This window comes from Danio aesculapii, chromosome 3 (genome assembly GCF_903798145.1).
Source record: "Danio aesculapii chromosome 3, fDanAes4.1, whole genome shotgun sequence".
Taxonomy (NCBI): domain Eukaryota; kingdom Metazoa; phylum Chordata; class Actinopteri; order Cypriniformes; family Danionidae; genus Danio; species Danio aesculapii.
Window position 1 is genome coordinate 28,734,421 of NC_079437.1, and position 11,762 is coordinate 28,746,182.

The 11,762-nt window shown below is 36.5% G+C and overlaps 1 protein-coding gene across 1 annotated transcript; it reads left to right on the top strand.

Annotated features, from left to right (window-relative positions):
• Positions 1-246: 246 nt before the first annotated feature.
• eif3d (eukaryotic translation initiation factor 3, subunit D) lies at positions 247-11,728 on the top strand. Its single transcript, XM_056453558.1, has 16 exons — positions 247-350; positions 1,394-1,519; positions 1,613-1,658; positions 1,738-1,874; positions 1,961-2,046; positions 2,134-2,206; positions 3,976-4,097; positions 4,196-4,328; positions 5,424-5,571; positions 6,615-6,745; positions 6,861-6,946; positions 8,474-8,603; positions 8,683-8,825; positions 8,916-9,108; positions 11,446-11,539; positions 11,632-11,728. The coding sequence occupies exons 2-16, from the start codon at positions 1,397-1,399 to the stop codon at positions 11,643-11,645; spliced, it is 1,659 nt and encodes a 552-aa protein (XP_056309533.1). The 5' UTR covers positions 247-350; positions 1,394-1,396; the 3' UTR covers positions 11,646-11,728.
• Positions 11,729-11,762: the final 34 nt, after the last annotated feature.

Genomic DNA, 11,762 nt, shown 5'->3' on the forward strand with positions numbered 1-11,762 from the left:
TTTGTTCTGTTAAACAAAAAAGAATATATTTTAAAGGAGTAACAACTGGCTTCCATGGTAGGAAAAGCAGATACATAGAAGTCAATGGTTACCAGTTCTAACATTTCTTTCTTTTTTTTCTAACAGAAGAAAGAATCTCTTCAGGTTTGAAACAAGTAAAGGTTGAGTAAATGATGACAAAATGTAAATGTTTGGGTGAACTGCCCCTTTAACTAAGGAGGACTCTTATCTTATAGTCGTAAAGTGTCGAAAACGGGAGTGACGCGCTCCTTTACGGCACGAGCTCTTGCCGCAACGTCTGGGAGTAGTCGTGCATCCTCGAATCAATACGGATTCGTACACCAGTAAAGGTAAGTTTTGCGCGAAATCATGTAATATACATTGTTATTACGCCCTGGAGCAAAAGCGGCAAACGGAAGCTCGCGGCAGGTGACTGGGATAAGGTAGTTGTCGTGTAAGGAGTGGAGCATGTGCGCTTCTTCTCAGTCCATCAGCTGCATTTACGCGCTTAAACCTACCTCGCCGCTCTTCAACACTCAGACCTTATTGTTCAACAGTGACAGCGGCTTTTATGTTTAACAACCTATATATGTTTCCAAATATGAGCTGTAAGTCAAATCAACAGGGACGGGTTGTGTACCTAGATGTGTATGAGTGAGTATAGCGGGAGAGACTTCATCATGGCCGCTCGTAAAATCCTGGAAGATGTCGTTGATATGCAACTGCGCAGTGTAACGTTAGCAGTGTACATGGATTTCCAGCATATGACGCCTATTCAAGTGTTATATTTGCGAAATATTTGCGAAACCATTTAATATGGTTCCGCGTCAATCTTTACAAGCCAAATATTGATAAACATAATACTTTAAGTTTTTTTGTTCGTCAATCAAAAGAATGGTCAACAACTAACCAATGAGAGTGTAGCTTTAGGTCATGTGTGCGGAACCGGCTTTAGATTATTGATAAAGGTCGAGCAGTTGGTATCGTATGCAGTGTTGCCAGATTGGGCGGCGCTTTTTGGTTTTCAGCGGGTTTTCGACAGTTTTTGGGCTGGAATCAGTCAGCCACACCTGGCAACACTGGTCGTATGACTTCTTGATGAATTCAACACAATAAACCTTGTTTATGAGTATAGTACAGTAGACCGTATTATTCATTCCGTCATTATATAGCATCATACTGTTATATAGTACCAAATACACCCAAGTCAAATTAAATGAACAAAAAAAAAAACATTTCCTTGACCCACATCTCATTTTCAGCTTGCTTTGCACAATTTTATTTGCACTCAGTTCACTTGTTGTGTTAACGTTTAGTTAGTGTTTAGAATACAACACTGTCAGGTTCTTAAGTTATATAATGGTTATACAATTAATTGTGCACTTTTTTTTAGGCGATGGCAAAGTTCCATGCACCTGTGATTCAGGACAACCCATCAGGATGGGGTCCTTGTGCCGTTCCTGAGAAGTTTAAAGACATGCCCTACCAGCCTTTCAGTAAAGGAGACAGACTGGGAAAGGTGAAAGCTCTTTATTATCATTTAAACAACCTTATTAGTTTATGTTAGACTCCTAGTTTGTTGTTCAATCAATATAATTATTTTTGTACACAGGTGGCTGACTGGACTGGTGCAACATACCAGGATAAGAGATACACAAGTAGGTGTTTGCGCATCTTTTTATTTTACTATTTCAAGTGACTCATGAATCAGAATTGTTGTTGTCTTTTTCTGTGTAGATAAATATTCATCTCAGTTTGGAGGTGGCAGTCAGTATGCTTACTTCCATGAGGAGGATGAGGCCAGCTTTCAGTTGGTGGACACTGCCAAGACTCAGAAAACTGCCTATCAGAGAAACCGGATGCGATTTGCTCAGGTACGTTTCTGACATTTACATTTTTACTGCTTTACTCCATCTTATCTTGTATTGTTTTAATGGCCTGTTGTGTTTGTGTTCTGCAGAGGAACCTCCGGAGAGACAAAGACCGCAGGACTCTTACTCAGTTCAATATGCAGACCCTGCCTAAGAGCGCCAAGCAGAAGGAAAGGTGAGTTCTGTTTGATCAATAGTAAAAAGCAGTGTCTGTTAAGAGGTATGACTTGAGAGCACATACTCACCGTTTCTTTCTGAATAGGGACCGTATGCGCCTGCAGAAGAAATTCCAGAAGCAATTTGGCGTGCGACAAAAGTGGGATCAAAAGTCACAGGTATGAAATGCCAGCTTTTCATCTCTTTTTTTTTTATCTTAAGCCACAAAGCATTCCACATCCACTTTAAATTTGCTTTGTCAGTGTTTCTTGCCCATTGTTTAGGCACAGTTTTCTATTTCAGATTTTTTGTCATTCCTTTTAGGGTGAATACTCAATACAAATTTGTACAATTTTAATAAGATAATAAGTGCTTCAGGTTTACATTCATCCTAGATATGTCATGTCTTTTTTACAATTACTTAGTTGACATAAAGTTGACCTGAAATGAAAAGTCACCTTATTTCTATTGTAAATGTGTGTTATTGAGATGAGATTAATTGAAATAACAGAATCCTATGTGGTGGCATATACCAGGGGTGTCAAACTCTGTTTCTGGAGGGCCGCAATCCTGCAGAGTTTAGTTCTGAACCTGCTTCAACAACACCTACCAGCAGATTTCATTCTTGTTTAATTATAGTTAAAGGTAAACTGTGCAGATGAAACTGAATTTGATACCCTGGGAATATACCATACTTCACCAGTAGTTTAAGCTGTTTAAGTCATGTCCTTCCACAGTAAACTGCAGATTTGCATTCATGATTTGAGTGTAATGACCACGTCTCAAAATTCAGTCAGTATAGATAGTCGGATAGTACCAGATTTACAATTAATTTTAACATTTTTTTAAAAGTCATTTATTGCAAAGTGAAAACCAAGTGATCTGAGGGAGTGTAAAAAGAATTGTCATTCTGCATTGTGGGAAAACCTGAAACGGCTTTTTCAGGCCAAAAACAGAAAGTATTAAAAACTCCTTAAAACAATGAAAATCATTACTCATTCATTCTGTTCTAAACAGCATTATATGCCATTTTAAACATGTTTAAAGTGAAAACCAAGTGATCTGAGGGAGTCATTTTGCGTTGTGAGGACTAGGCCAAAACTGCTTTAATAACAAGTGTTAAGTGCTTAACTATGAAATTGATAATTTTTTATAGGGCTGCACAATATATCGTTTCAGCATTAATATCGCAATGTGATCATTCTCAATAGTCACATCACTAGTATACACGATTTTGAGTCTGGATTATACATCTTTTGCATTTGTTTTTAATGTCTTTGACTGTATAAAGACCTTAAAATCATTCAGGCATAATAAATTGTCCCATTTGTGACCTTAACTATGATTAATTATATTAATTTATTGTTATTTTTATCATTCAGTTACTGTACTTGAATACTGTTAAACTCGGAAAACAATAAAACACTTTATTTCAGTTGTATCTTTTTCTTGACTTTTATATTTTGTTATGCTTGGAAATACTCAACACATGCAAATATCATCACAGACCACATCGAAAATTTTATAGATTGTTTATTAGATTTTATGGAGGTGCACTCCCACTGCAAACTCATGCCAATTGATCTAACGTTATAAATTCTTTCTAAATAGAGATATTAAGTCATCTGGTGAAGTTGTATTCATAATGCAATTTATATTGCAAAAAAAAAATATATATATATATCGCAATGTTATATTTTTCCAATATCGTGCAGCCCTTTATGTTCTAAACAGCATTATATGCAGTTTTAAACATGTTTTATAAGTTTAAAGTAAAAAACAAATGATCTGATTGATTTTGAAAAAGTTGTCATTCTGTGTTGCGGGAAACGGCTTTTTAGATAGCTTTCTGTTTTTGTTTCATTGCCCTTTTTTTTTTACACAAACCAACTGCCTTAACATGCAATTGGCTAGATCTTGTTGAATCTGACTTCTCCCTCGACCTCAGGCTCAGCTCAAGCCCAGAGACTCCTCTGTTGAGGTGCGCAGTGACTGGGAGGTGAAGGAGGAGATGGACTTCCCCAGGCTCATGAAGATGCGATACATGGATGTAGCTGACCCGTCGGACATGTGAGCGTTCTGACATCATCACCCATGTCACTCAGAGTAATTGTCGTTAAGAGAGGGTTGCTCGTGAGGGTGTCCTTAATAATGTTCCTGTTTTTCAGTGAGTGCTGTGGAGCTCTTGAGCACTACGATAAGGCTTTTGATCGCATCACCACGCGAAATGAAAAACCACTCAAGAGCATCAAGAGGATCTTCCACACCGTTACCACCACTGACGACCCAGTGATCCGCAAGGTACACTTACACAGACTTCAAGTGTCTTGAGCTGTTTCCATCCACCTATTTTATTCACGTTTAAGGATATTGCATAAAAGATTTATAAATGGAAACACTAAGATTTTTTTACACTTTTTAATCTCAGAAAGCATCGGTTTAATCTCAGTTCTGCAGAGAGAGTGTGGTATAAATCAATAAAATCTTATTGATCTAAAAAATATAGTTGCTATTCTTCACATTCACAGCAAATATATCTAATGCTAAATAGGCATGCACCGATATGGATTTTTGGGCTGAATATGCCAAACGGAAACAGTGCGTTGATAATAACAGATAATCTCATTAGATTACAAACAACCCAACGAGATTTTTAGCAAGTGTGCATTGGCGCTATTATGTTTACATTTTTAATATTTTTCCTGAGGCAGTTTAAACGATACACAATGACATTCTATCAAACATATTTACAATGGTAATGAATATGGTTACTTACTGAGTTATTAACGCATGCCAATACCACACAAAGAAAGGACGGACTTTGAGGGAATAAACCATGTGAGGAAACTTCGTTATAGTGCACTGAACAAGTTGGACCCACGTATGCGAGAGGCAGGCAGTTAATGTATCGACTTAAAGATATCAGGCTGATTTTGATATCAGACCTATAACTGGAGCAAGTTGAACTGCCGCTCTAGGCAAAGGACTCGCCGCCCTCAACCAGTGTTGCCAGATGTAGCAACACTCGTCGCCTCTATGGACGCGCCGGCCCTGATCGGACCGATAACAATAACATTAAAAATAGCATTCATCAGCCGATTATAATATGGCTGCCGATATATAATACATCCCTAATGCTAAAATTAATAAGTCTTTCAAATCTTGTACGCTCCTCAAAACGTTCTCCTCCATCTACTAATATGCTTAAATTGAGCTAGTTGTACAGGAAGTGTTTTTATTCTGTTGAACTCATGGGATGGGAATTGTTTTATTGGTAAAATAGATTCTAATTTTGCACCTTTTTATTGTAACTCATGTCTTTCAATTATACTGATGTGTTGTGGATTTCAAGTATAAATCACCATGGATGATGATCCATTGCTGCTCTTTTAACAGCTGGCCAAGACCCAGGGCAATGTGTTTGCCACTGATGCCATCCTGGCTACTCTGATGTGCTGCACACGCTCGGTCAACTCCTGGGATATTATCGTTCAGCGTGTGGGCAACAAGCTCTTTTTCGACAAGAGAGACAACTCTGATTTTGGTAAGCATGTGCTACTGTTGAGTGTGGCTCAGTTTAATGATGTCAAAGGGCAGAGAGTGCTGATGCTGGACATAATCTGATTTAACTCAAGTGTTATTGCATTTGCATTTGTCTTAATATGCAGGGCTCTAGAAGTAGTATATATATCTCCCAGGGTCGGTGTGAGGGGTTCAGGCTAGTGCTGCATTGATTTACTATTTAAGTCTTACTAGCTTTTGAGTTGAGTTGTTGCCAATAGCTCTGCAGATCTGAATATGCCGTTAATGTAAGATGTTAAGCTGGTTAACATATGTATTTACTTTTTTACTCTTGGTGCTATTATAAACACTAAGTGGAAACCTATTTGTGAAAATATCTGTTATGACATTTAACATGGTTGATTATTTGCAATGAAAATTCATGTAAGGTTATATTATTTTATAACTTGCTTTATAAATTCATTTCATATTCTTAAATAACTTAATGTATGTTTATTTATTTATTTATTTTTTATAAATGATTCAAATTTTAGATAATTGTATTATTATATATATTTTAAAAGTTTTTTTGGTAATAAAGGTCACTGGTTTTTAATTAACAATTCCCACATGCTGCTGCTTTTCATTTTAATATGGTTTAGGTTTGAAATTTGCATTAATACTGTAATATCTATATCAATATCTTTGTTTAGAACTTATTTTCATTTATTTCCCTCTTCTAAATGCTGTCAAAAGATAAGGGTTTGTTGTGGAGTGAGGGGAACTAAAATGCACGTTTCTAATGTTCCCAGTTTTTGGGAGGGGGCCAACAGAAGTTAACTTTAAAAATGTGATTTGCACAAAAGTGACACCGGTGTTTCTTTTTTTCTAATGCAATTATGACCCATTGCAACTTGTTTTCTAGAGAATATATTATTATTAAATATTCAAATGCCAGGATGAAAAAATTGGCGCAAAAATTAATTATCATTGGATATAATTCTTACTTAAAGGTGGCCTATAATGTAAATCTGGGTATACCATGGCATGGTAGAATAATGTAAATAAAAATACATTTTCTTGTAGACCTGCTCACTGTGAGCGAGACTGCGAATGAGCCGCCTCAGGATGAGGGCAGTTCCCTTAACTCCCCCCGAAACCTGGCCATGGAGGCCACCTACATCAACCACAACTTCAGTCAGCAGTGTCTCCGCATGGTACGCTTGAGGTTTTTTCCAGTACACTGATCATTAGCATCATACATCAACTTCAATATTCTGTAAAGAAGGTTTTTTTTATGTGAATCTTTTTTTTTTGTTGCTCTTCTTTTAGGGAGGAGAGAGATACAAGTTCCCCAACCCTAACCCATTTGTTGAGGAGGACACGGAGAAGAGTGAAGTGGCATCAGTTGCATACAGGTCTGTGCTGACCTCATGTGTTTGTATCGGGGTTCATCATTAAAGGTGTAGCTTACCCAAAAATGAAGATTTACTTACTATTTACTAAACCTCAAGTCCTTATAAACCTTTGAATTTCTTTTTTCTGTTGAGCACAAAATAAGCTATTGTGAAAAAAGCTGGAAATCTGTAACCATTGACATGCATAGTAGGAAAAACAAATATTAAGTCAATGGTTACAGGTTTCCAACATTTAAAAAAAATCATCTTTTGTGTTTATCAGAAGAATGAAACTCCTAAAGGTTTGAAACCAGTAAAGAGGGAGTAAATGATGACTGAACTATCCATTTAATGAGTGCTTGTGGGAAAAAAATAAATTCTAGTTTATTTAAATACTGACTTTTTTTTTTTTTTTTTTTTTTTTTTTTAATTGTTTTGAAATCCCCTAAAATCTGGCTCGGTTCAATCAGAATTTAGGTCTTATTTTTTTATCCCACCATTCTAAGAAAAATTGTGAAATGTATAAGAAGATGTGAGGTACAATGGTCCCTTGTTATTTGTGTTTTAAAAATAACCCGCAATAGGCAAAATCTGCAAAGTAGTCAGCTTTATTTTTTACAATTATTATGGATGTTTTAAGGCTGTAAAACCCCTCACTGCACACATTATACACTTTACTCAGACAGCCATTAACATTTTCACATTTTCTCAAAGTTCAAACCTTCGTAGAAAATTAAGTCCAGTATTACAGAATGAAACCAAAGATTAAAACCATTTGATCTTCATTCATTTATTCCGTAATGGCGCCCTACAGCCACGTAACTTTTACCTTCCGTTAGCATGTACAAAAGTTCAACTTTTTGTGTGATGGTTAGCATCTTCCTCTGCCTTTTAGGTGCTACTGAAGGTGCCTTTGACGGTGCAGAACGTTTTGTCGACATTGTGGGGAGAACTTGCAAACACACAGTACAGCACTTCAGAGTCACACTGCTAGCGATTGAAGATTTCTGTAAATTTGGTGAAGCTGAATGCATTCTGTACAGTACAGGTGACAACACGGAAGACATGATTGATAATGGTCTACAGCCAATCGGGAAGCAGAACACTATCTGCTGTAGGAAAAAAAGCATGTCAAATTGCACGACGCGAAACTGCGAGACCGTGAAAAGGGAACCGTGTTATAGCGAGGGACCACTGTATTCACTTGTTATTGGCATAAATTGGTGATTTTTGTCAGGTTTTTATATATTCATGAGCTAAAATTATTATTGTCCACTGTTGTGTCATCCTAAGGCCACTAGGTGGCGGTGAGACTGGGTGCGAGGTCCCTTTCATCGCTGCTTGCAGCTTTTAATACATTTTTTTTTCTTTTCATACTTTCAAACTCTTTAGTTGTTTTTTGGCAAATTAAATGTAATGTCCTTTATTCACTCTTTCTTTTAAAAAAAAGAATACGTGTTTGAGTCAAGTTGGTTTTAACACATGATATGATGAAATAATTGTCATGCACTTTGTAAAATGTAAAAAAAATCCCCGATTGATTCTCAGGTACCGGAGGTGGAAGCTGGGTGAAGACATTGACCTCATTGTCCGCTGTGAACATGATGGAGTGATGACTGGAGCAAATGGAGAAGTCTCTTTCGTCAATGTCAAGACCCTGAACGAGTGGGACTCCAGAGTAAGACCCAACACGCATGTATAGAAATGTAGTCCTCAATTTTATAAATCCAGCTCCTATAACGATGTGCTCTCCGCAGTACTGCAATGGAGTGGACTGGAGACAGAAACTGGACTCTCAGAGAGGAGCCGTTCTGGCCACTGAGCTCAAGAACAACAGCTACAAATTGGCCCGCTGGACATGCTGTGCCATTCTTGCAGGATCCGAGTACCTAAAATTAGGGTGAATACCATGTAACACTGTGTTAATGTTTTTTTTTTTTTTTTTTTTTCCTTGGTAGATTTCTCACTACATGTCTGTCATTTTTTATAGGTATGTGTCCCGTTATCATGTCAAGGACTCCTCTAGGCATGTGGTTCTGGGCACACAGCAGTTCAAGCCCAACGAGTTTGCCAGCCAGATTAATCTGAGCATGGAGAACGCCTGGGGGATCCTGCGCTGCGTGATCGACATCTGCCGCAAGCTGGAGGAGGGCAAATACCTCATCCTTAAAGACCCCAATAAGGTGAGGTGCTCGTAAAACAGTAATTATGATATTGCTTTCCTACACTACACATTTTAATTGAAAGTTTAACTGGTGTTTTTCCAATGGCACATTTTGACAGCAGATAACAGCGTTCCCATGCTACTTAAAAGAACTTCAATTTCAATCATGTGGATTTAAGCCTGGAAAGTACTTAAAAACAAACACAGATCCTTGAAAGTGCTTGAATTAACCTTGAAATTAGTTTTTGGCGTTATTTCAACAATTTTCACCCTACTGTCAAAATCAGAATGAAAAAAATACTAGAAATTCTTAATTTAATAATCCTAGATCTCTGACAAATAATGCATATTTTATACATATTTCAGAAACCGCATTGAATTCAACAGCTTTGATTACATTTCTATGAACATTGTTTAAATGGTCTAATTTTTTTGAAAATGACAATTAAAAATCATTACTCCAACGTTTTTAATGTGAATATTAGGTGTAAGTGAAATATTAAGTACAGTTAGGACTTTCATGGTGCTACATATGCTGGAGGTGTGAAGTAGCTTGATTTGAATTTAACGGTGCTTTAAAAAAGCCTTGAAAGTCATTGAATAGGCTGTTTATGAAAGACTGGGAACCCTAAGATAAACACGTCAGCTGTTTGGATATTAATACTTGGTTGGCTATATGATTTTCACGTTTGTAATCAATCGGATGTGAATTCCTAAACGTCTAGATTAAGCTTTTTGCCTGTGCTCCTATTTTTTTTTTCGCCTTTTGCTAATTGGTTTTTGCTTTTAATATGAAACAATTTCTAAATGATTCATACCAAAATAATAAATATTAATACTAAATAACTTTTAATAATAGTTATTAGTTTAGTTAATTTAATACAAAATTATTTATTTTAGCATTATAAATGCATTGCATCTGTCTCAGCTCAAATGCTACATAAACTCTTTTTTTTTCCATCTATTTTTATTATTTTACTATTTTACTTAAATCAACTCTTTCTCTGGAGTGGCTGTGTGTGTTCGAGGCTGGGGCAGGACACGTAAGCAACCAATGATGATGATTAATGCGTATGAGCACGTGATGATTGGCTTAGAGTGCGTTTCCATCTTTTGCCAATCAGAGGCAGAGTAGTGCGGGTGTTCACACACAAGCAGTCACACACACCAACGATCAGGAGTCAAAACGATGGTAAATCCAACAAGTTCAAAGGTAGCGTTTGCAAACTGGAAATAGAAGCACTACTTTTCCCTCATTAAGGTGAAAGGTAATAATGTTTACGTATCGTGCAAATTATGCCCAGAAAAAAAGTCTCTGCATCAGTGACAAGTACTTCTAATCTAATGAAGCACCTCATGTTGTCACATGCCACCACAAAATTAGTGGCTACTCGGGTGATAACGTGAGCTCTGCTAGAAGAGACGAAGCCACGACGTCAAAGCAAATAAAACTTCTCCACTGCAAACACTTATTACTCAGACAAAATTAAACAAAATAATATCTAGATATATAGTTAAGGACATGCTGCTGTAGTCTCACATTGACCCACAAAAAAAACATTAAACTAGTGTAGATTCGTTTTCAATTTATTTTAGTCATTTGACAAATACATTTTTTGCGCAATAGTTATTTTTCTTGGTAAATAGTTACATTTATAATTATGTAATTTGTGAGAAATAACTATAATTAATTACACTTCAAAGAACGTGCCCAGCACTGATCTTCATCATATTAATTCAAACACCGCTAGCGGGTTCACGTCTGTCACTGCAAAAAAAAAATGTAATAGTTTATTTTTTTCTTCTTGTTTCTAGGCCAAATATCTAAAGTCTTGAATCAAGAAGATTTTGTGGACCAATCAGAATACATTTTGTTTTCAGAAGGAAAAAAATGTAAAAATGAACCAAGTTTCTCCTGAATAATCCAGTTGGGAGAGCAAACGAATCCAAAAATAGGTTTATTTTACTTTCCCAATAGACTATTATCTAGCTTGTTTTAAGGAAAGACATCAATTTTACTTCTCAAAACAAGTTTTTATTGGTCTATTAAGTACTTCTAGTTTGCAGAATATGATTCTAGAATTATCATAAGAAATGTCAATATTACCCAGCTGTAGTATTATTGCAGTTTCAAGATATTTGACAGAATGAAAATGTCTTTTCTCTTGTATAAATGTGCATATAAAATAAGCCATGCTTGCGTAAATATGAAAAGCATTGTTTAACACATTTGTGCAGTGCCGTTGTTAATTTTAGCTGCATCACCAGTGCCAGTAGGAATTACCTTGGCAACTTCAATGTACTTCTCTGCCATAATCTGTATTGTTATGAAAGCGTAACTATTGTTGTTTAACAGCAAGTCATCAGGGTGTACAGCCTACCTGATGGGACCTTCAGCTCAGATGAAGACGAGGAGGAAGATGATGAGGATGAGGAGGATGAAGAAGAGGGTGAGGATAACAGATCATTTCTTACTAATGTCTTTGTAAATATTGTGTCTGGTTTCCTGTTTCATACACATTTTTCTCATTTCTCTAAACAGACGAAGACAATTAAGCTGTCATTAACCGCCACAGCTGTCTGCATTCTGTGTTTCAACGCTGTCAGAGCTGAATAAAGAATTGAGTATATACTGTGTTGATGTCTCTCTATCAAAATAAACACACACACATG

Excerpts from the sequence above, each read along its gene's own strand:
- eif3d (XM_056453558.1), top strand. The coding sequence starts at position 1,397 with ATGGCAAAGTTCCATGCACCTGTGATTCAGGACAACCCATCAGGATGG. Across the intron at positions 1,659-1,737 it reads CCAGGATAAGAGATACACAA|ATAAATATTCATCTCAGTTT; the intron begins GTAGGTGTTTGC and ends TTTTCTGTGTAG. Across the intron at positions 2,207-3,975 it reads AGTGGGATCAAAAGTCACAG|GCTCAGCTCAAGCCCAGAGA; the intron begins GTATGAAATGCC and ends CCTCGACCTCAG.